The sequence below is a fragment of the Elaeis guineensis genome, chromosome 16 (genome assembly GCF_000442705.2).
Source record: "Elaeis guineensis isolate ETL-2024a chromosome 16, EG11, whole genome shotgun sequence".
Lineage (NCBI taxonomy): Eukaryota > Viridiplantae > Streptophyta > Magnoliopsida > Arecales > Arecaceae > Elaeis > Elaeis guineensis.
In genome coordinates this window covers 43537515-43563265 of record NC_026008.2, presented here as the reverse complement: position 1 = coordinate 43563265, position 25751 = coordinate 43537515, and the positions used below count along the sequence as shown (strand labels likewise).

Below are 25751 nucleotides of genomic sequence, written 5' to 3'. Positions count from 1 at the left end.
GGCAAACAAAGCATCAATGATAAGGACTAGTCTGGATTTTGGAAATCCTTTCCATAATATGACAAGAAGCACATCATATGAAGCTTTGGTTGATGCTATAATCACGAGAAGAGACATGTGAAACAGGAAATGACAATAAGTAAATCTTTTCTGGATCTATTTTTTGAAAGTCTTGGGGCTCTTTATAAAAGATTGTGCTGTCATGCCAGCATACTGTGATCCCATCATTATCAGTTGGATCACACCAGATCACATGAGAAAATTATCGTGTTGCATGAATGAAGTCTATCAAGAAAAGTTATTCCAGCCTATATGGAAGAAGGGGAAACAACAGAATGCGATAAAAAAGATCGCCCTAAGATTCTGTTGAATTCACAATCTTATATTGTTTGAAAACAACGATCATCTTTGAACAAGACTGCAAAGTTAGATTGGGCTCGAAAACTGTCTCAAACTTTAAATCAAGGATTCAAATTTTAATGCAATGTAACGTTGGAACAAGTACCATCTTGAGTTTCAGAATATGACTATCCCAGCATCCCAATTAGTACATCTTGAAACATCTCTTATTCTAAGTATTTAAATAAGTTGGGATGGCGGCGTATTTCATTTCACGAGGAAGCTGGGACAGTTCAATCTCATAAGATTTAAAACCTTACTTTAAATCTTTATTTATACCGTAAGCCATGTAGGTGAGACTATATTCTATGATATCCTATAGCCATTGTGATATCGCCTACTGAATAAGTTAAGGGGTTCATGTTGCTTGCTAATAACTTAACATAATGTTGGTTATTGTCAGGATGAAATAGGTTTTGCTGCACCTGAGATGCTAGTTATAGAGTTAAGAAAGGACTTGAGTCTTCCTTGGAATAAGTCTTTCAATTTTGTTGGCTCGCTGTTATCCAAAACTCCGACTAGCTTAAAAGTTAACCACTTGTTAATTAATTAGGTTAAATTGGATTTTTTGCACAGCTTCACTAAATGGCCCAACAAAACCGTAAATTTGATCCCATCAATAATATTGCACGGACATGTGACCATCATATTTTGTGGAGGATAACCTTCAAGAGCATGATTGCACTTAACAACACTGTCAATAATTAGAAAAAACTTATTTTCCCATCTGATGCTAAGATTTAGGACCACAAGCCTGGTCAAGATCAATCAAAATCTCCATTCAACATGTTAATTAGAAATTTTATGAAAAACATGCAATGCAATACATCACCGTGTTCGCTGTAACTCCGTCCCTTAATTTAGCTCCAAAGTAATTTCACTAAAAGCAGGGAAAGCCTGAAAAAGCCAAAGAAAGGAATCATCTAGAAATGGTAGCAGCATTGCAGGAGCGAGCCATGTCCTTATGAAGAATTTTTTCTCTAATCATCACCACAGCTTGAGTCCTTCCAACTAAACCAATGCGTGCGGGTGCATGTCTGTGAAAGCAAGAGGGAGTAAGAAGGCAAAGCTGCAGGATGGCAGGACCAGAATCTCTTCCATTTCAAATGATACAATCGCAACCTCACTGAAGTCGCTTTCTCTCATCTTTCTGTTTCATAACGAGGAACTCTCTCTCTCTCTCTCTCTCTTCCCCCCAAATCAACTTGCCCATCTTTCACTCTATTTCCTTCCTCCTCCCTACTTCCACTGTCTCCTCTCATGTTCCTTTCTCATCCGATCATAATCTACTATTATCAAAGATGAGAGCAATAGTATAGGTTATAATAAAGAACCTCTATTAGTTGTCACGTAATGGTAGTTGAACCTCGAATCAGTCTTCCTCTTCTACTTCTCCTGCTCTACTAGCAGCCGCATAGAATTCCCTCGCACCTCCATCAACCTCGTTAATAGAAGAAGAATACCCCCTCTTCATAACTCTCCAATCCTATTGTTGCTGGAAGTCGGTAGAAAGATATGGAACGACGAATTAGAAGATATGGAAACCAAACTAGTCCAGAACGAACTAAAGTTTGGGTAGAGCCACCACCAAAACACCACCACCCCCACCAACAACAACAACAGCACCAGCAGCAGGGTAGCAAGATCTCAGTGGTGTATTATCTTTGCCGGAACCGCCACCTCGACCACCCACACTTCATTGAAGTCCCTGTCTCCTCTCCCGAAGGTCTCTACTTAAGAGGTCAGCATATGTAACGAAAGAAGATTCCAAATTTATATATAAACTTGGATCTATGTCGTCATAATGCTGAGCTTTTTCTCCGTTGTTCTTTTCTTGGTAGATGTGATCAATAGGCTTAATGTGCTAAGAGGAAAGCGAATGGCTGCAATGTATTCGTGGTCCTGCAAGAGGTAACACAGCGAGACTAGATGGTTATAAACACCAACTTTTGAGTTCTCGGGTTACAAATTGATGCATGGAATAATGTAATAGGAGTTACAAGAATGGATTTGTGTGGCACGACCTCTCGGAGGATGATCTGGTGCTCCCGGTACAGGGCAATGAGTATGTCCTCAAGGGCTCTGAGCTCGTGGATCGGCCCCCTCCGGGTACCAGAACAATTCCCCATTTTTTTTTTCCCTAGTGTTGTCTATGGAGGTTAAAATGAGTATGTTTGTTGGGTTTTAGATCGGCAGCATCGCGACATGGGCGACCCGAAGGTACAGAACCAGACGCAACCCCAGCAAGAATCTCCCGCCTCTTATAGAACCCACGAAGCCTCCTCCTCTTCCTCCTCTCCGCATCTTGTGGTCAAGGAGCCAAAGCTTTCCCAATCCCCGCCGCCGCGCCTCCGAGAAGGCGGGCTATCCCCCACCGGAACGGGGCCGGGCTCCTCCGGGAACCTCTCCCCGGATCCCGTCGGCAGAACTACCCCCTTCTCCCCGAGCCTGGCCGGGTACCGGGTCTACAAGCCAGCTCGGGATGCTTCCACCCAAACTGATGACGGTGGAGGAAGGAAGACCCGCACGGCCAGCGTCTCCACTGATGATGGCTCGTTTGGTACCGAGTTCGACGGCAGCCACCGTCATAGCCGGAGCCCGCGATCCATGGAGGGGTTGGAGATCGTCAGAGATGAGATTTCCCGGCCGTCGAGTGCTTCTTCCTTGGGTGCTGGCAAGATGGATACGTTGGAGAATTTGATTAGAGCTGAGGCAGCTTTCAGGGTGAACAATTTTAGGGTAACGGAGGAGTTCCCCATGCGGGTGAAGCTCAAGGCCACGAATTTGTTGATGCAGCTGATCTCGTGTGGGTCGATCTCTGTGAAGGGTTACTGCCACGGCTTTGAGCTCGTGCCCACCTACCGGCCGAGGTTCGCTAATGTGAACCTGTCCTCGCCGGTGATGCTGGGAGACCTCGGCTGGCCGCTGGCCAATGCGAGGGCGACGGGATTGTTCGAGTATTTTGGCGGGAGCTTGCCTGAAGCTAAGAACCACAAGGAGGAACAAGGAGCTTCTTCATCTGAGGACAGGTAGTTTTCAATGCCAACAAGCCTTTCGCTTTGAAAAATGTGTTCATGGATCCTTAGTTGCCTGAGATTCTAATTCTGTGGTAAATTGCGACTCAAAGCTCAACTTGTCGAGAGACACTACCTCGATAAACTGCGTCACTAGTAACCTAAGAATTGCTGTTCTGCACCCACATTGTGGATTGGTTAATTAGGCAGTGTTATATTTATCTGTTTCTTTTTTCAAACCTTCCTCAAGATATTTCCTCGTTCTTCAGTTATCACTGCATTGATCTTGAAGTTTGGATTACTTATGTGACGTGAGTATAATTTCTTCATAGTCTGATAAGTTTGTCACAGTGAAAACAGAGGGAAAAAAGCTTTGACGCTGGTCGTCAAACTAATAGCATTTGAAAATGTTGGATCCTTTAGAAGATTCTAAGAATGTTTTTTCTTGTAAAATAATATAACAAAATTTGGACTTTCTTTCTTGGCCATTCTTCATTTAATGTGAGTGATTACAATTCTGTCTGTGAACACATTCACTTCCGTTTCCTGCATCATTTCTTCAATGGATTTACCGATGATAATCATATTAAGAAATTTTAATACTTTTCTACATGTTACTTGTCACAGAATGCTGATCAAATAGCCCATATTCAAACACAAATTCAAAAGGTGAAAGTTGTGCATTGGTAATTATCTTGATATGGAGCTGACGAGTAACATTCTTGACTTATCAATATTTCTAGATGAGTGTAGTTACTTGTGACATCAGATAGAAAAAGTCAACGGAAGTGAGTTGGGAGCTTATTATTACCTGTTCATATGCAAATAGTTCAGATCTATGCAGAGGTCATTGAAAAACACTCGAAGAGAAGGATAACAACAGACTAGTAAAAACAATGGATTTAATACACATTGGCTGGAGTGGAGAGGATTCAATCATGTATCAGTGGCTTGGAGAAAGAGGGATTCAGTTGTTTCCATCTGATACCTCTTCATTTTTTCCAGTGCCTACCCCTCAAGAAGTGAGAGTGCTTATTAATCACACCAATTCTAAGTGGACATCAAATGATGAACATGGATTCTTTACATCCTAACCAAAGAACCTAGCTGAACACCAATTTAGATGTGGTCAGATATACATGGTGTTCTATAGATCTTCATCTGTTATGTTGATAAATATATTTGTTCTTAATGCAACGCCATTCAACTATGACATATTCAACCCAAACATTTGGTTGACATTCCCTATCCTGGATTTCTGAAATTCCACTGAAGAATCTCCACCAAGCTATACTAGGTCCAGTCAGTGGTCCAACTTGCTAAAAGAATAATCCTTCCTTAACATGTCTGCTGGTCTATCATGTTCGTCTTCCTTAATTAAACTGTACATTCACTTGTAGACTGGAGACTCTGCATGTTATTTAACAAAAACTGACATGTTTGCTTTCTATATGGCAGATTAGCTTCATTGTTATCTGAACACTGCTATGGCTATATAATAAAATGTTGCCATGTTTTCTAATAGCTAACAAGACCTTAATAGCAAAAAATTCTTCAGAAGTCCTGTTGCATCTACACTATATATATCATACAGAACTTTCATTGATAGGAACACTTCCTTCTAGTTTAGGGACCCTTGGACGAGGGCGAGATCTGTACCCATGGTTGATCTCGATTGTCAATATTCAATGCCACTAATACGCATCAACAATCTAGCTAAAGAAATTTTTATCAGACTATCTTGTCAAATACCAAATCTTACTTAGATATGCTTCCCAATTATCTTTAGATCTACTTCACTTTCTTCTGATGGTGCTCATCTGGAATACCTGATATTTTCTCATGAAAAAACTGTGCTTATTTGCTAAATACCATTTTGCAGGCATGCAACTTAATTGTACTTTCATGGGGTATGTTGAGCACAAAATTACCTATCATACCTTTCGGCTTTGTGTAGCCCTCTCAAATCCTGCTTAAACTGTTGATGTATTTCTCTCAGTACAGACACAATCTGCCTTTTATCTTCTGTTGGGTTTTTGATATTTGGATCTCTTTTTTGCAACATTCCAGATATCTTATTTCAAATTCTATGCTTAGATTCAATTTTGTGACCAAAAATTAGGGAACTGCAGGTGTTCTCTCAAATTAGATATGTTCCCCAAAGGAGGAAAACAGCTCCACCATTCCCATATTTGAAGTGGAGATGGATGGATGTGCATGAGGCTTCCCAAAAGACCATCATCTATAGAGCTTAACCAAGCACCCTACTCCATAAGTGGATGGTTATCTATGAAATGTCAGAAAAACGTGCCCCGCTGAAAATATTGTTTCTTTAATGGTAAAATCTCTTTTGAGTAGGAGACAGAAGACAAAACAGATCTTATTGACACTTTCTTTATCATTATAGAGATTGTGCATGGTACTGTGACTTGGTGCTTTCTGGTGCTGAGAGCCACTGAATACTAGAACTGAGATTGGTTGGTGTTATGGGTATAAGTTGAGTACATTGCATGAAATGAGACTGGCTTGGTGGCACAAAGGCCATATATCCAGATAGTTAACAAGCTTTAATTTGCTAATCATATTATCACCCATGCCTTTATGGGAGCGAATGGTTGTTTTTAGTGGACGGCAGTGTACTGTTTTGTTCTTAATGAATCTTCTACTTAGTTTCAAATTTTGAAAGATGCCTGGGTGAGTTTTGTTGTCTGTCTTTGTGTATCTATGTGCATGCTTCATCATGTGCTATGCTTTTGAGGTTCCCATGGCATGGCTTGCCACCTGAAAATCTAAATATATAAATTTAGCTATATCTTTTTTATTTTACTTATTAGTATTATTTTCCTTGCATTTTTTGTTTGTATTGTAGGATCACCCAAGCATCTTCTTTTCTTCTCTCTCCCTCTCCCTCTCCCTCTCTCTCTCTCTCGCACCCCCCCCCCCCCTTGATATTTTATCCCCATTACACCATATTTGCAAACTAAATAGATCTGGAAGATGCAGGAGCTGCAAGATGCCTAGTTCTGAGAGGGACAAAGAAAATGTAGTGGATTCAAAACATTTGAAATGCCTCCCACGAACAATCAAAGTTACATCTTGCAAGCACTCAAGGAATGAAACAATGGCATCACCTATCCCAAATGTAAGGCATTCTTCAGTTGGGCCAGACTGCAACAGATCCTCTCCTCTCAACTCATCAAGAGATGGAAGTAGAATAATCACTGATGCTTCCTTAGTGAAAGAATCATCTATGAGTTTGAAATCTTTCAAAGAAGAAGAGGAGAAGGTGATCATGATCGAAGAAAGTTAAGTTATATTGTCCTCCTTTGCCATCACTAGATGCATGGTTGTTAGCTCTTCCTTTTATACTCTAGTTTGATTGATAATTCTTTTTTTTTTCCTAATTCCTTCAGGCTTAATTCCGGAGCTCGGGTTATAATTCGATCTACATCTCTATGTGATAATAATTAGGATAGCTCTGGTTCACCATAAGGAACCAGTATTTTTATATATTATGTCTCTCATTTGATTGTCTACTGCTCTCGTCACAGCTGACCATGGAATGTGGTTGCTTGTAATTTCTGAAATAGGTGTAAGTGTCATTTCATTCAATTTATGGCTTATTTTGGTAGTTTTGGTCATTTTCTTCCTCAAACCTTACATAATACCTCAGCAGTTACCTGCCCGCAAGGCAATGCCATTGTTTCATTAGTCTTTTATTGGTTTTAAGATTCCTTCCAAGCGTGAAGGTCCTTTATTTTGCAAGAAATTTCCATTTCAGGCTTCAGGGTAAGCTTGACTCTTTAATTGGTTTTAGTGGCCTGCACAAATTGCATGTTGAAAGTGTAACTATATGTAAAGAACCTTGACAAAGATCCATTCAGTGCTTTAGGCCTTTGACGGGAAGAATAGATTAAACCTTAATGCTACATCATGAGATGGCAAACTTTTCATTTACTAGGAACACCTTATAAGACATGTAAGGTTAACAAATTGACCCTACAACATTTAAAAATAATCTCATGCCGCCAAGTGAGGTACAGGAAATTAGTGTATGTTTTTATATACCATGCTGATTATTATTTCTGGTGTTTGATTGATGATGATAAGCTGTAAACAACTTCTTTTGCTATTTTGACATCCATAATTTCCCCCTATTATATATTTCCTTATTTTTTTTTGCTCTACTTCCAATCTTGAGAAAAATTAGGTTTATGCCACAAAATATTATCTTTTATCCTTAGAGAAAGTTTCAGTTTCTTTGGACTGAACTGAAAGAAATGAATTAATTATTGGGATGGTAGCTTTTCTTTTTGTCCTCGTATTTTTGCTGCAGCTGGTGCTTATGTAAGAATCTTGTGGTTACAGGCATTTATGTATTCATAAATTGCTGCTACGAATTTCTGAGAAATATGTATTTTATTGTTACAAAATTTTGGGATCTAAACTAAAATATGTTGAACATTGAATTCATAAAAATGAGTTTGATTAAGCAATCAGTTTCAGCATTTAGGCATTTCATTGTATTATCCAAGTACTACTCGCTTGAGTTGGAACTCCTTGAAAAAAGAAAAGCTTTCAACTGACTTTAGTTAGTATGGAACTTCAATACAGATTGGACATATTAAGGACTTTAAAAGCATATGGACTGAAGAATTGTTAGGACATAAGCCTGCCTCCACAATTCAATGGTGGCAAATTCATCTGTCCAGTACTTGCTTTGGTCCTTGTGTTCACTTATTGCTGGCTTGGACAAACCCCAGTTTCTAGAACCTCTTATTCATCATGTAGTATGTGGTAATGTTTCCAGGAATTTTATCTGGCTCGGATTTCAGCTTTTACCCAGCACATACGCCAACCAAACATTGTTGTCAGAACACAAGTTCGTTGGTTTCAGAGAATATGCCCAAGTCAAGATCCTTCAGTTTGAGTTGATTTCTATAAATCAGTTAGTATGTTGAGCTTGGATAGAATAAACAATTCCTCAGGTTCCAGTCTTAAATGAGCCTAATTGATGCATTATGATAAGCAAAACAGCCTAGATGCCCCACAGATTCAAGCAAACAGTGAACCTGACAATTACCCAAATTATCCAACCATCAACAAGCCCCAGCATGAAGGTGTGCTGGAAAAACTCTTTTGGTAGTTCTACTAGAGACTTGGGATGGAATCCTGTCCGCTTTAGTGTTTTGGGTTTTAAGACCCTTCACTTAGTTTAGGTTAGATACAAACTTAAACAATTAATTCACTCTTAATTTTTGGTTCAATATTGAGAGTTTATCATGTAGCCTTTTTTTTTTGAACAATGTTTTGCACAGCAATATGTTCAGATGATTGCATAAATTTAGTAGTTCCATTGAAGTTTTAGCAACTGGTGGCATCCAATATTGGTTCTATGATTGACATGATATTTAATATCCGGCAACATCATTAACTCCCTGATGGTTTGTTGCTCGTTCTGAGCTGTTTCTTGTAAATTCTTTCAATGCTTCGCTCTGGTTAAAGGTATATGACTGTATTACATAACCACTCATCGAGCCCCATTGAGTTCATATCTTGAGATGTTTCAGTTGTTACGCTCCTATCCTAATTGTCGGTTCAGACATTAAATGAAATTCTATTATAGTTAAGCCATCTGCCTCTGGAGTTTGTAGAACGACATGTCTTATTGCCGACAGTGTAGCTGCCCTCTTAAATGATGGGTCTGCCCTTGTGACAAGGGCAGCACCACCATTAACTTCTACAGTTCGTGTGGACTATATAAACCAGTCTTCCTCTTCATTATAGTTCTCTGTTTAAAACATGTGGTCCTGAAAAGGATGTTCCACATGCAAACCTGCTCAGAGGATAGACTTTGCAAACCAAATGTTTACTTACCTTGGGAGCAGGTGATAATTACTTTGCACTCTATCAAGACAATGTACATTTGGCACAGAATGTGACCAATCTAATTGGTTCAAGTATGACTACATTCATATTAAATCTTGATAGTTCTGTCCCTGTTTGCTAGATGATATGATCCCTTTGCTGCTCCCACCCATGTGAGTAATCTCCTTTTAATGAATTCATTGATCAATAAAATGGTTGGTGGTCTACCAACATCTTACTCAAAAACTAAAATCCTGGTATCTGATATGACCTCTTTATAGTATATATAGCAGCCCTCTTCTTTTCTGAGAACAAAACAATGAAATCATGGTTGTATTAATTTCTTAGTACCATTTTTCCTACGTAATGCAGGTCCATTTTATTTCAATTGGTTGTCGTCCCAACAAACATTCTCATATTGCTTTAGGTAGGTCATCAATCATTATCCTCTTCTCTTTTCTTTCAAAAAAGTCGTCATCCTCTTCTCCAATCCCATGTGCGAGATGTTACCTTGTCTATTTCTGAAACTTCCCCATCTCTCCTCAATCTCACATGGATATAGGGTCGCAGTGAAACACACCTTTCCCTTCCATAATCATAGTTTAGATAGTTTAGCCACTGATTTGATTATCGACAGAGGTTTAGCCTTCCATAATCATAGTTAAATTATTCTATTACAGACTTAATCAGTGTCCCGCAAGATATATGTGCTGCAGAATCCGGATGGTACTGTAAACGAGTTAGGCAGTGGTACAGGTGGGTAGAGGTGGGGGCTGAAGGTGAGGTGGTATTGAATTTAGAAACTAGTAGAGACGTGACGTGAATAAGGAGAGGGGGACGCCAAGGACCATGCACGAAGGTCCATCTCGTTGCATTATTTTAGGTGGACCTTTGGTAAGTTAGTCCCTAATGTGCTTGATGAGTAGTTGAGAAGATTTCATTGTTTGTCCTGATGACCACCGAGCTAATCAAATCAGAGGCAGTTATTTCTCTTGAACTGTGCTTATGCCTATAGGCCTATTGAGTGTAAAAGTGTTTCCCTAAACCCATTTGATAACCTCGTTACTAGCTTGGATCCTGTTGTGATGATTAAAATATTTTTTCAAGCATTGGATGCCTGGCATAGGGTTCATTCGAAGTCTGCGAACAGGTGGTAGACTTGCAAGTTTCCTTGGGCCGTTCTCCAAAGCATTCTTCCACTTATTGTCTTTTGAGAAATTAGTCCTCTCGTGAGAGATGACGTTTCAGGGGGAGGAGGATGTCAACTCTCATTCTGCTTTTGCTTTTATTTCGAGAGAGAGATACACCATCGAAGAATCGAATCCAGAATCTCTGATTGCTAAAAAGCCGAGAGACGTGGCTGCTAGGGCAACATAATTCCAATCATCCTGCTTTTCTTATAATTCGTAATTGCACAAATGTTGGATACAATGGACATCACCTTTGCAAGTTGAGTCACAGAACTAGAGCCCAACAGCTACACCACTTTGTGTGAACTAGGTTTTCCAAACTTGAGCTACATATCCAAGTGGTTGACTTGAGTAATTTTTAATCATCTCTTTGAAATGATTGGTGGCCCTTCCATCCTTATTTTCAGGAAAGTAAATGAGCGTCAGGCTTATAATATGCGCATGGATCTCCACCCACTTTGGAGCAAGCGAAGTGGAATCTGAACACCATGATATTGTAAGCGGCGAGGTAGACTCTCTGCTCGGCTTGTCTCTCTTACCCATCTAGATTGGATGGCAGTTCCTCTAGTGGCCCTCTTAATTTTCAACAAAGGCCATCATTTCCACCTGTTCCGCATTGTATTATACACAGCAGCTGCTATATATACGTTTTAAGCATTATAAGATGTTCATGACACTGCTAACAATCATGTTATACAACCTTTCCAACACTTACGTAAAACAGAAAATTTTTTAACTTCATATCCAAATTATTGATGGAAGAAAAAAGATTCTGTTCTACGTAAACAATAGCAATCAATAATTATTTTATACTTTGGATGAGACACATATCTCCAAAGCCCCCGTTTTTTTTTTTTTCTTTGATAACCAGAAAAAGAGTGGGTGAATCCATCAAGATTGGAACGAGTTATAGTTTTTGTGACCCTCCTGCAAAGAATGTTGGACCAATTCAGGAAACAGTTTTGTGTGCTTAGCATGCCATGCAACCACAACACCACAACAGCACAGAATCTGCCAAATTCCATGCATGGTGCTGAAATTCTAGTTATAAAGAATCTTGGCCTTTTAACTTCTTGGATGTGACTGAGAAACCAGGTAGCTTCTTTTACTCCTGAGTTAGCCACTATATATTTTTCCATAAGAATGGTAGGGTTGCCATCAATATGAAGTTGCAACCAGGAACCTCAGCTTCTTTTACTCCTGAGTTAGCCACTATATATTTTTCCATAAGAATGGTAGGGTTGCCATCAATATGAAGTTGGAACCAGGAACCTCCTCTGAGGTGAAGGGATACAAGTGCTGGGCTGTAGCCCAGTTACTTTTGATGAAGTTAGATCATGGCCCCATGGGTGACTGGTGACTTTTCAATTGAGGGTCAGGGGTGCCTTTGCCCATGGACTGTGGACCCGAATGGGCAGTTGCCCTCATGGCTCGGATGCTTGGGCCTGTTGCCCTGTACCTTTCACCAGCGTATTGGTCTGTCGAGACTGTTTCCTCCCTTCTCTTCCTCTCCTTATCTCTTCATGTGGTCCTCTAAGAAAGATAATAGGACACTAGCGACTACTCTTCCTCACTGTTCCTTTTCTTGCCCAACTCATTTCAGGTAGAACATTGCAATATGAAAAGTTTCAGAGCCTAGTTTTGAAGCCTGAGAATGTAACGTAATCCAACCTAAACATGTGACCGACTGTTGTAAGAAGTGACTGAAACTTACTAGGTCCATAGCATCATGGAGGAACCCACACCAGCTCCAGTGGTCAAGATCTCATATGGTCCTATAATTAATTGAAGGGCCGGTTCTAATATTGCGACAACTGAGAAGATCCCAAAGATATATATATATATATATATATAGAGGCAATAAAGGCACCACTTCCCCTTTGTGATCCATCGACACCTTTCAATCTACAAAGTGGTAAAGATGATTTCGATACCAGTGAGAAAAGAAGAGGAAAGGAATGCACACCATGCTTTTGAGCACAAGGGAAGAAGGCCGCCATTGATTTCCGGGGTAGTGTAAGGTAAAGAATTCAAGTATGGCAAGCTTGGAGAAATTGAAGTGACACCAATATAACTTAAATAAGTTAGTGGATCATGATAGAGATTGTAGGGGACTTATGAGGGACCTCCACTTTGATGCCATAATTGAAGGTCTTGTGCTTTCTTGTGGCTGTCATTATCTTTTATAATTTATAGGAATCGACCCTAAAAACTCTTCCTTGCAGCATCACCATCCTTTTTCTTTTGTGAGCATGGTAGGAAAGCAGTTGATTAGATCGACGTGCATAGTTAACCCCCATCATAATTCGTTGAAAGCAACTCATATTCTAACCAAAGTTTACCAGGCTAAGAGACAAAATAGATGATTTGATTCTCTTCTTCAAGTCTACAACGTTCAAGCAATTGAAGGAAAGGACAATAGCAAACAAGCCAAACCTCTTAGATTTTTTCAACAAAGTAGTAACACAAGCAGCTTTACTCACCGATCACTCCCCTATCAACCCAAGTAATATAGCCTATTCAATTTGAGTGAACATATCTAACCCTTTGTTCTCGACCACACACTGTTCTTTCCTTCTTGACAGCATAACATAAAGATTAGTCCATAGTTGTTCCAGGGGATTTCTGTTACACATTTTCTGATGGCAACGAGGGCAATAGGGGCTGAGTAATGGAAGAAGCCTTGAAGGGAGTTGTTGGTCTCAGTCCATCATTTTCAGCAGTGGAAGAAACCATGACTGCGGCCTCTTTTGCAGCAAATGCTCTCTCCTCACTCTTTCCCCACAAGACCAGATATAGTCCAGCTATGATCAATATTGCACCAATGATCCTGCATGATGGATTGAATAAGAGGATTTTTCTAAGTGTTATAACTTCATCTATAACTCGTATTATGCTTTAAAAAGGATTAATTTATTATTACCCTCCAAGGTAGAATTGTTCGCCCAAAGCAATCGAAGCCATGATAGCAACCACAAGTGTCTGGACCGGTTGGTAGACAGCCACGAAGACAGGACCACCCCTGTCAATGCACCATATTTGAACAGCAAAGGCAACACCTGAAGCAATGAATCCCTGCATTTGAACTCATGCATGTCCCATGTTAGGATAGATGTTTGCGTTAAGGCATCAATTCCATCTGAAATTTGGGTCCCTTTGTCACGATAATACACATGCTCTATTTGGCAATATCATTAGATTTTTAGAATCACAAAGTTGCCCATGATGATTAATCCAACAATAGCAGCTTCAGCTTAACAGCTAGAAAGATTTGTTATGGTGTAACCATGTGGTCCTAACAGGTCTGTGAGATGCACAATGATGTTAGAGAGACAAGTGTGTTGGCTTATGCTCCCCCAAAAATCGAAAGCAGGGATTATATCCAACTATTGTACTGTGCCCCATCTCTCTCCTCCTTTCCATTATAAGGAGGGAAGACATGGTCTTTTCTATCCACTGAAACAATATAGGCATGACTGAAGGAAAGGAAGAAGTCTCTCCTAATGATGTGCTTGTAGCTCCCCTCCCCAAACTAAGTCCAATGGAGCCTAATCAATTGTTATATGAACAATAAGGGGGCATGTAGGTGGAATGAAAAAGAGAGCTTCTGTGTTATATTATGCCAACCACTAGGTAGAAAGGAAAAGCTATAACCGACTCCACGAAAAAGGAAAAGCTATGTGCAAAGTTAGCTTGAACCGACTCCACAAAAGCTTCCAGAGAAGACCAATACAATATAGGAACCTCTTCCAAAGCTTTCGCCTTTCACTTTTCCAATCGCATGGAATGGTACTTGGTGGCATCACCTATCCTACAACATGGAATGTTTGACCGGCCAATTAATCTCCACCATTCAGTAAATGTCAGGTACTTTTGAAAGGACATAATCGTGCTCACCCCAAGAATCAATAAAACAAAATAAATAAAACAACAAAACAGCAAAGTTAGCTTTTAGACCGAAGGTTTTCTTCTACGGTTGTTTCCACTTCAGATATTCCTCCAGTCCTATGTTCTTTTTCACAATTCCTTGGACTACTTAACACTTGCGAATCTTTTTTTTTGTTGAACGATCAGTTTCCAATATTTATCCTTTTCCATCTTTAATTCTCAGTACCATCAGAAATTTAATATATCAAGGCTTGTAGTACTCTTGAAGGGGGTAAGGAAATTAAGATTAGGATGCGCGGATCTTAACGTACCATGCTTCAAGTTCCACGCAAATTAATGCATCCATGCACCCCCTTCCTCTTTTCTCCAACCCCAAATTAATTAACCAAAGAGGAGGACCATCAGACCATGGAAAGAAGGAAAGAAAGAAAGGAAGAAACCATACCGCGTAGAGGATGGTGAAGAGCTCGGTGCCGGAGTGGAAGATCCAGGCCTCGGAATCCCTCTCGATGAAGGCTGCGATGACCAAGAACTGGATCACGCCGAAGAAGCAAGTGTACGAGGTCACCGACAGCCTCGCCGGGTACTTCTTCAGCACCGGCGCCTGGAGAACCAACCACCCGGACCACGACAGGCAGTGTCCGATGAGGTATACGCAACCCAGCGTCCAGTTCTTCCCCTCGGCGTCACCCAGCCACAGCATTGCCGGTGGGGAGCGAAGGCTAGGTTGGTTCAGGGCATGAGACTGGGAGAAGATGGTCGGACCCTTGTAGAGGGTGATGACCGATGCGCCCGCGACGCAGGCTAGCGTGCCCGCCACCTTTGCAATCCCGTCCTTTCGGTCGATTCGGACCTTCTCTATCCTGTTAATTAGAGTAGTGGGAGTGGCTCAAAAATGTTACGTGTGACGAGGAGAGGTATGAATTGATGATTAAGGGAGAGGTGGTGCATGCGAGCTCGCCTGAGGAGGACGGCCATGAGGAAGGTGATGGCCGGGACGGAGTTTTGGATGGCGGAGGCGAACGTAGGAGAGGTGTTGTCGAGGCCTAGCAGGTAGAAACCCTGGTTTGCAGTTATACTTTGCATGGAGAAACACATGCACACACGTAAATAAGTAATTAATCAACAAAAGAATAAAGACTAATTTTTTTAATTTATATGAGAATACACATATAATTGTAATTTGATCTTACCCACACAAGGCGAGGAGGAAGAATTGAACGAGGAAGGAGAGCGTCATGGCTGGCCTGTCTTTCCTATTACAAGCAAACACCAGAACAAGAGCTCAGAATGTTAACTTTAAGAGGCAAGTCTTAATCATCTATATATGTGTCATAGAATGGCGTACGTCAAGATTGTTGTCGAATTCTTAATCTGCTATAGTAATACATAATGTCTAATTTGAGAAAGTAAATGAATATTACTGGTAACATATTTTCTTTTTAATTTTGGTTAAATAATGGTTACATATTTTGATTAATGAGGCCAGACAAATCTTCAAAATCTGGGCGAGTAAGAAATCAACTGATACATCACCAGAAAAAAGCATGCATGCTTGCAAGAAGATATCTTACTTCTCGAGGAAGTAGGCGAAAGGCACGAGGAGGATCAAAGCGATGATGTTCCTATAGACAGGGAACACCACCTTGCTGATCCCCATGTTAAGGGCCGCCCGGGAGACGACATGAAACCCGGCGTACCCAAACTGCAGGGCCAGCATGGCCACATGCAGCTGCACCCTCTCCGGCACGCCGCATATACTCTTCCCCGCATCGTCCGCCATCTCTCCACCACCACCACCTCAGGTGACTAGGGACACAGATGAGAGATAGAAAATTAGAATGAGGATGGGGGGAAGGAAGATGGTAGAGAAGTGAGGAGTGGTGGAGGGGTCTAAATATGGGCGAGAGAGGGGGGCAAAGGGAGCAGAAGGCAGGAGTGGGACCTAGGGGATGTTAGTGTAGAGTAGGCCCCTACGGTCACCCTCTAAAAAGACGTTGTGTCAACTGTTTGTTTTCTGGTTGTCTCCCACATTCTTCCTCTCTCTCACGCATTATAACAAGCACTCGAGTCTCTGGTCCATGTATTTATATACGGATGTCTATGTAATAGTTTTGTTATATATATACCGAGAGAAGCATATAGTAGTAGATATTTTGTATATTGTATGAAACGGAAGCTTGTGCGTAACCCTTTACAGGTCTGGGTGACAAGACGGCAACCAGCGCACTAAGGATGGTATCGGATCCAATTGGTGCCAAGCCACTAGTGATGATAATTGAGGAGAAGTGATCGGATAGCACGCACGAGGGTGTCAGGTGAGCCCCATTATACACAAAATCAGGAAGCAAGGAACATTATCCTTTGCAAACAAAAGCATCAGGAATATCCCATTTTATTATCCAAAATATTCTGAATATATTATAAATAAAAGAAAGAACACATTAATTTCAGCTCTAATGCTACAGGTCTATATACAAAAATATTAATCTTCACATTTATTATGAATGTATATAACATAAATAAATGTTCCAAAGCATATACCATGTATAAATGTGGCAAAAATATATTTTCAAATATTGTTTAATATCTATTAAGTACTATTTGTCATTCCGAACTATACACCTTAATTGTTGTCTAAATATATATAAATGCATATCCAAAATAGATAAATATATGTAAATATATTTTCAAATATTATTTAATGTTTATTAACTATTATTTGTCATTCCAAAGGATATAGCATAAATGTGGTATACATGCGTTTTCAAAGTAGAAAATATTTTCATATACATATGACAAATGTATCGTATATAAACATGACGATTGGAGGCTCCGTCAATCCAGAACCTCCATTATATATATATATATATATAACATGCTAATAGTTTTTAGGGCATTTCCTTTCATTATATATAACATCATCTACCTATGGTTGTTAAATTTATCTTTTAACAACCATAGACTTTGTTGGGAATAATTATTGTATCATGTGAGTCCTTTGTTGAGACTTAAATAGCATTTAAACTGGTGTTTACATTTGCCAACTTGCGCATGCATTCATAGAATAGGTCACCTGATAACTCTTTTTTCTTCAAAACTATAATAGACTTTTTTAATATCTTGTAGATATAACTTCTATCAGTATTGCGAATCTTGTCTAATAGCATTTATAGCCATTAACACAGAAATATAGTTTTTTTTTTTTTTTTTAGATGTGGCTCCAGCAATCATATGGTACCCACGATTATAACTTTCAACATCACAAGCGAGATATCACAAGAGAAACAGCAGTTCGCTGTGACACATGATAGTGAGATGTTCCTACATTCTTCTTACTCTAGTAAGCGTAAGTCATAAAGTTATAAACGGTGGGGTGGGGAGAGGATAATTAATCTTTGTAAATTTTGGTGACTTATTTATCTATAAATATTTATTATTTTTATGGGCTATTTCTTCCCACCATTTTAAAGAAAGAAATAAGAAAATCAAGTAACAACTATGTTTGGTAGCAATATCCCATACCACAACACGCTTCAAATCTTAACCCAACGGTATAAAGATGATTCTATATATAGTTTATCATGATAAGAAACTTATTGTATTGTGATAAGTATGCCCAGAATCGTAGTACAAGGACCAAATAAAAAGAGCACAAAAAACAAGTGAGAGAATCAGCTCAAATTTGCATCGGACAAGATTATAATAGAGCTGATTTGAGGACACTTAGAACACTGTTCACTCACTTCGTTACCATTCACACTTTCCAAATAGTTGATTGCCAGAACTTATATCGATGCATCGTGGTCATTTGTATATAATGGATCACTAAAACACAAAAACATAATTATAAGTAAATAAGAGACACCACTTAGAAACATTAACAGACACATTTTTGGATTTCATTATTTAGTAGTAATTAACATTCATTAAATTTTATTTAGCACGTATAATTTTTTTACTTAGTAGTAAATACCTCTATAGATGCTAAATCCTAAAATTTTGTAGAATCAAGTCATCTTTAAATAATCTTAAACTATAATTTTGGAAGGACTAATACTCTTACTTATCTTTTCTTTTTTCTTTTTTTTCTCAATAAATAGATTCTTTCTTCCATAAACATTCCATATTTAGTAATTAGGTTCAATATCGACGTGCCATCCACGAGTAAAACGACACCATATCAATCACCTTTGCCTTCCAACATGCGTCCAATCCATTCCATGCTGAAAGATAAAAGTTGGCGGCCTAATTGCTATTTAGACATCTGTCATGAACTAGGTGATATTGATCTATGATGGATACATAACAAAATGGTGCTTGGAATAGCACTGATTAGCTGAGGTCATCCATATATCATATTTAGGGATCGGATGCACTAAAACATCTATAGTCCTGAAAACAAATATTATTTTTGATATTTAAAAAAATTGTCAGTTTTCATATTGATAGAGCCCAAGATAACTACAAACTTACATTAACAAACAGGTAAGCATATCCAAATGAAGTCCTTAATATAAAGGGACCTCCTCCACTTGGTTCCATATCCGTATGTGAACCTCATATACTGATAATGTAGCATATATATATATATATATATATCGTGCCAAAAATTTAAAGACCTCTGTGTATTAGTTAGTAAAAGGGGCCTAAAATACGATAACAATCTCAATTTAAATGGCAATCATTTTGCTAGCCATTTGGACCCGCCGTAATGATTTCTAATAGAGAAATGCCATCATTCTAAATTCCTGTGTCGATTATATATTATGGTATATATGGATCTAGTTTGCCAAGAAGAGAGCAGTTTTGGAGCCACACATCATAATGGCCGTCCCATCTTAGCCATAATTAATATCAATTGCCATGCACCTGATCTCCAACCTCTTTCCCACTCCCACTCACCCCTTCTTCTCAGAGAATCCCACGCTTTAACTGTCGTTATTAGAGAATCACACACTTCGAGTGTTTCCATTTCCTTTGCTTTAGGGTGCAACCATCAGCCTTTTCCTGTTCATTGATTCACTCACCACTGTTTGGTGAAATCATGAGGCTTGCCTTGGTGAGTGAGAAGGCTCCATTTCTTTCCATCGCCAATGTCTCAAATAACTCGTACATCCTAAGTAACGGACCCCTTCCATAGCCGTTATAACAACATAATAATAATAATAATAATCATCTATCCAGCCCGCTTTAAACCTATTTTTGTTTAAAAAATATTTTTGTTAAAAATTAAAGCATTAGCTATCATAACAAAGATTATTCATTATTGTAATAAATTTTTTTCTTTGTATTTTTCGAGAAGAAGAGCGTAACAAAGCTCGGCTCAAGAAAATTATGGTGGATGATAGAAAAAAAAAAATGTAACTTTTATGATCCTTGTTTCCTAAATATCTTTTTTTCACAAACAAATATTTAAACAAATTATGTTACTTCTTCCAAAGCAATCTGGAGATTCAAACATTTTTGAAAATAAGATATGTAACATCATTAATACTTTATTAAGACCACAAATTGTGATGAATGCGGGATGGAAATCTATATATATATATTTTGTATCAATACCAAAAAAAAAAAAAAGAAGAAGAAAAACTCAATTCAGTTACCTTCATCTAAAAAGTTCAAATCTAAAATGTTATTTTTGAGCAGATGACATTCATATATATGCTAGATAATATTTAGTATCTAATTTTTATGAAAATATTATTGTTATTAAATAAAACATAACGGAACCCTTCCTCTAAAACAGTTACAACGGCCGTTATATTTTCTTTTGATGAAATAACGGCTGTTATTTCACCACTTGCCTTTTTTGGTTCACCAAGATCAAAAACTGGAAAGCCACTTTACCATGTGTAGTTTAATGGTGCCGCTTAAGTCTCCACTCCCAAAGTTGTTCCCTGGGCGTGGGCTCTTTTTTTTCTTTTTACTCGCGTCGGCTTGCGGGCGTGGTCAGGTGCCGAGACTCTCCTGCTTTAAGGGACAGCCTGCCTGCCCCGAGCGAGACAAGACATCATTTATATATCTGATATCTCCAAAAGAACTACAAGAATTGCTCCATATTTATGTTTCATTGGTTTAAGTGTCTTAATCTCTTGCCATTCCTTTGCTTTGCCTTAATTTATAGAGCAAGGCCTCCCCACCTTAGTTCTGACATCCATCCCATCTGCTACCTGGTGCAGGCTGTGAAAAAGCTTTTCTAACCTTGGGCTGTTGCTTTGTGCTCTGTTTTGTTTTTTTGGTGACATTGCTTTTGTGCTCTGTTGGTGAAGTGTTTGTGCATTCATGAGGATCCACATGAAAGAGATTGGTTTCTTTCATCTCTTGTTGCTTTCAGCTTTGCTCTTTGTTTAAGCAATGTAGCGAGCTTAGTGGGTAGTTAGAGGGTTTAATCAGGCTTCCATCTGTCCATGGATGAAACCACTTGACTCTACTAGCCAGTAAGAAAACAAATTTTCTCTGTTACCAAAAAGAAAAAAAGAAAACAAATTTTCTCTGATGGCAGGTATCATTAGAATAGTCTTGAGATGTGTGAGTAGTCTCAAGATTTGTGTTAGTGATTCGATCTTAATGGTATATCTCGGCATGTTCTTTCTTAATTTTGATATAATTTTGAGGAAATATTGTACTGGGAATGTCACCAAATTTGAATCCTAGGAATGCCAACCAGCTGAGTAAAAATTGATAGGCAAATTCTAACATGATTTGAATGACATTCATGACGAACTAAAACTATTTATATGGGTTAAGTTAGGTTTGGATTGTGTCTTTCGCGCCAAAGAATGGTTGATCTTTTTTTACACTATCGACTATTAGATCGCATCCTACATGGATCTCAAAGCACTCTAAACTTGTTCATTCATTTTTTGCAAAGATCTCAAAGAAATCATTGCACGATGCAACGGTGGATTTGTGCAAAGAAAGATACAACCCGTCCAGTTAACTAGCGGGGGCAACTTTCATTGCAATTGGAAGTGTTGCTTGTTAGTAGGCCATCCCTTTTTTGATCGTCATACTAGCTAGTGGCTTCCATTGTCTTGTTTAACCATGCGACCAAGTCACTTGATATCATATGAGAACAAGGGGTTTCTAACCTTCACACAAAAGAAGCTTTACAAGTGGTGGATAAGGCATTTCAGATGGTGGTCATGTGAATTATTGAGAAAAATGAAGACAGCAAGTACGTTGGTTGGAAAAAAAAATTGGAGTAAAATAATTGAAAATGGAACAAAAAACGATTCCATGATGCTTTGATGTGATCTTCCCCGAACATTCATTGAATCATGCATCAGAAGAAGTCTCTTTCCAACTAATCCAACTTGTTGCAATCTGTAGTGCTGTTACTTGGTATGTACATTGCGTGCCAAGTTAATCAACTACAGCGTTCCAAATGAATGGGATTTACGTGTCATGTGTCATGCATGACTCGGTTACCGCAGGTGATGCTCTTTCTTGTATTGGCACAGACCTGGAAGGTCACATCCTTGCTTATCCTCCAGGCAAGTCCTCCTATGGTGCTTCACTTCCATCGTTCTCATACTGCATTAGGGTTCGGGTTGTATCTTTCATGCGATCGATCTTCTTTCATGATGTCGACCATTAGGTCATGCACCGCACAAATCTCCAAACATCCCGAACTCGTCCATTCATCTACATAGATTTTAAAGTAACCATTGTGCGATCCAATGTTGGATTCGTGCGAAGAAAGGTGAATCATTCAAAGAAACATCCCCTACCTAGCTGCATTACAGTAACTAATGTCAGTTAAAAAGAAAGCTAATTCCCTTGACATCACATCCTCCTGAACTACTAATGTGTGTATATACTTAACAATATTTAGCCCAAAAATGGAGTTTAAAATACCAAAGCAAACTTCCTTTAAAATTCACCAACTTCAGAAATATTCTTTTTCCTTCTTTGCGCCAGCAACTGCGTGGAAATATATCCTTCTGTCATTCAAGAAGGTGGATGGGTTTACGTAAAACCTTGTAGACTAGTGGAAAAGGAAGCACTATAGACCCTCTGGTGACTCTTGTTTTTGGCCGCTTGGTGAGGCAAAGTTATTCTCAGTGTGGAAGAGAATGACAAGCAAGAGAGTGGCTCACAAAACGGCAAACCATGCCCTGTCCTCATCCAACTCAATGCATGCTTCCAAATACTTGTGGCTTTCAGAGGACCCCAAGCTTGTACCTCTAAACCACTTCTTGTGTCCTAAAGATGTAACGTTTGCCTCATGCACTTGGCTGCTGCTTGAATTCCTTAAGAATTTCAAGCATTCAGAGCATGGGTCAGTATTCTCTGACCTGGGTACCGACTAGGACCAGGAAAACTCTGGCCCAGTCAAGGCCAGCATGGCCAAACAAATCCAAAAGATCATAGGATACTATTAGTTGATTTCCATAATTGGATTGCTTTTGGGTAATCTGATTGTGAATGGATTGGGTTCCGAATTTTGGATAATCAAAGAAGAGCATAACTGCAGAGGGATTTGTATAATGACACAGAATTAAATGGTTGATTGATGAATTGCTAAGACAACAAAAATTGCACCTCTCAAACTTTTCATGTTCAGAATCTAGTTTAAAGTTTAAGAATAAAATTGTAAAACTTTCAACAGGCTGAGGCTGCCAATTGATGATAAACTAACTCATTAGGATCGGATCCCGGTATTTACCCATCTCCTCAATCTGATCATCAATTACTTCGAGGCTCTTATGTTTGATGGGATTCTCTGCTCTGCTTGTGAAACGACTGCAACTACTTTCAAAGTTCTTGTTTGTAACATTTTAAAGAGCACAGCAGCAAAAGAGTCAGAAAAGAAAAAAACTTAAAAAAAAAAAATCATCAAACCATGGTGTGGAATAGGTGCACCACTTTGTGGTGGTGAATGCCTATTCGACACATCATATTGAAGTTATTTTATCCCCAGATTGATAAATTCCACATCAACAGTCCCAAGGGTCAAAAGGTACAGCAATTTGGTGCAGCGACTTTGGCACCCTCCAAAAAAGAGAGAGATAAAGGCGTTCATACCTCCCCCAGATGAGGTGAATAGCACATCCACCGTCGGCATAGGGCGGACACGAATCATCCGAATATCCCAGATCGGATGCGGTAAATATCATCCCATCCCGAGTCGAGAATCCAGATTCCTCCTTTGTCGTTATCCAGGATATCAGTTGTCGTTGGAGACCCATGATATCGACCCCTTGACACTTGAATTGGAATTTGGAACCGGTCAAGTCAAGTTGGAACCCAGGGACCGATTCTTTAGCGTTGCGGGGAGCAAACTCTGGATATCCGGGATTCGGGAGGATATGTCACGTACGATTAGCACCCGGTTGGACCTGGAATTGTACTGATGGGTGTCGGGCGTGGGGCGTGGATAAGGTGCATCTACATGTGATGGGGTCCGAGCCGCTTTGAGCTATGGTAGCGTTGGATACTGCCCTGGCCCGGGACACACGGCTTTTGGTAGCACCAAGTCGCCGGCATATGTTAGCCAGTATGTGATATACGAGGTGATTAACTATCAAAATATCAAGCCAGTATATGTGAGCCTGACAAACTTCTCTTATGCACTTACTTCATGGACAGCTCAAAAGTGTTTTCCACTGCACTGCCATTGTCATTAATTGTCACAAACCATTGTGTTGGACTCAATATCTGAGTATTAATGCCACTAATTATTCAATAGATCTTGTGCAGGCATTTGAATTTTTCAAGAACACTCTTTTTGTTATTTAAAAAAATAATAATATATGGGTTGAGATCTGCCACTAATCATCTGAATTCCTTGTTTGGTCAATTAGATAGCAGATAATGCCCTGTTTGCTAGAAGAAATTCACTTGAGCAATTATGAAACTCTATTTCAGGTTTCTATTATTTCGGCAAACATGTGAATGTGGAATCCTGATGAATGGATACACAAAGTTGGCAAGTTATCAAGTGTCTTCTAAAAGATTTTTTTTTTTTTTTTTAATTTATCAGTCAAGAAAAATAACTAGTAGAAGGGGATTGCTTGTTTCGATGTACAATTCCTATGCTGTCATTCCAAGGGCCAACACTGTAAGCAAATTTACTTATTCCTCCTCGCGCTCTAGAAGAAAAGGATGTACCATCTCTCCGACCCTCCATGGATTGTGCATTCCACTGGGCCATCCAGAGGAAATCATCCCATCTCAAGGTCTTTTAACATAATAAAGAAGCAGAAAATTGGAAGCCATGGCCATAGCGTTAGACGCTCCGGAGGGGCCTTGACAGTTTGCAGCCCACTAAACGTGTGTTTTGGACTGGGCCATCCTTACATCCACTAAAGTCGGCCCAAGCCGGGCACCAGCGCTGTCTGCCTGTCCCATGCCCACCCATTCTCTGGGCCGGTACCTGGGACTGGACCGTTTGATCACTATCTATTTATCAGTTATATTAATTTTTTGTGCACCGCAGGCGGTGCAGAAAATGCATGGAGTGCACCGTCTTGTTCGATTGGTCTACATAGTCACCACTTTACAATATGTATTTAATGCCCACAGTTTCTCTTTTTCGTTTGAAAATTTTGAATGACGAAAATACCTCTGTTCTTTGAAAAAAATTATGACATCCTGTGGTATATTATAATATCCTGCATCATATTATGACATCCTATGAAAAAAAAATTGACATCCTGTGACATATTATATTTTCACGTGCATATAAAGTTATAATTTGATCTGGGATGTCATAATATAAAAAAAGATATTTTTGTCCAACTACTTTCCAATACGTATTTAATATCTGCAGTTTTACTTTTTTATTTAAAATTTTTGAATGTCGAAAATATTTCTGTTCTTTAGAAAACTATAAATGCGGCTTTATCTTTTCGTTAGAAATTTTTGAATGATGAAAATATTCCTATTCTTTAGAAAAAACGATGACATATCGTGAATATTATGACATCTTATGCAATATTATGGTATCTTGTGGATAAAAATTATAATTTTCTGGACGTTGGATGTCATAATATGAATATAAAATGTTATAAGTTTTTTGAAGAACAGAGATATTTTCGTCATTCAAATTTTTAAATGAAAAAGTAAAATTACAGACATTAAATATTTATTGAAAAATGATAACTGTGTGGACCAATAATATAAAATGGTACATTTCACGTCGGATTTTCTGCACCACCCGTGGTGCACAAAGAATTTCTCTTATAAGTTGTCACTGGATCTCGGCAGACACGGTGGACGTGAACAGATGCTATCAATTTTTTGTTCACTCCAAAAGACAGATTTGAGTTTTCTCTCTCTTTTCATCCTTCTCCAGAGATGCTGCAAGAATGCCGCAGTCCTGTGCAATCAGTGGATCGATCGCATCTGGTGCTGGATAATTACATGCAATGCCCATCCCTAG

The 25751-nt window shown here is 39.1% G+C and overlaps 2 protein-coding genes across 6 annotated transcripts; one reads left to right on the top strand and one right to left on the bottom strand.

Moving 5' to 3' along the window:
• Positions 1 to 1408: 1408 nt before the first annotated feature.
• LOC105059066 (protein SOSEKI 3) lies at positions 1409 to 7054 on the top strand. 5 transcript variants are annotated; one of them, XM_073250303.1, is made up of 6 exons: positions 1413 to 2140; positions 2241 to 2310; positions 2393 to 2508; positions 2588 to 3428; positions 6411 to 6718; positions 6827 to 7054. In XM_073250303.1, exons 1-6 carry the CDS (start codon positions 1915 to 1917, stop codon positions 6850 to 6852), a joined length of 1587 nt encoding a protein of 528 aa, XP_073106404.1. In that variant the 5' UTR covers positions 1413 to 1914; the 3' UTR covers positions 6853 to 7054. The 5 variants fall into 5 exon arrangements, with proteins under 5 accessions (XP_073106407.1, XP_073106404.1, XP_029116049.1 ...); XM_073250305.1 differs by having other exon boundaries at positions 1419 to 2140; positions 6417 to 6718; XM_073250306.1 differs by lacking the exons at positions 6411 to 6718; positions 6827 to 7054 and adding an exon at positions 4041 to 5535 and having other exon boundaries at positions 1409 to 2140.
• A 5764-nt stretch (positions 7055 to 12818) lies between these two features.
• LOC105059065 (protein WALLS ARE THIN 1) lies at positions 12819 to 16228 on the bottom strand. Its single transcript, XM_010942221.4, has 6 exons — positions 15934 to 16228; positions 15553 to 15615; positions 15321 to 15437; positions 14805 to 15222; positions 13395 to 13546; positions 12819 to 13301 (listed from the first exon to the last, which is right to left on the bottom strand). The coding sequence occupies exons 1-6, from the start codon at positions 16140 to 16142 to the stop codon at positions 13100 to 13102; spliced, it is 1161 nt and encodes a 386-aa protein (XP_010940523.1). The 5' UTR covers positions 16143 to 16228; the 3' UTR covers positions 12819 to 13099.
• Between the last annotated feature and the right edge of the window lie 9523 nt (positions 16229 to 25751).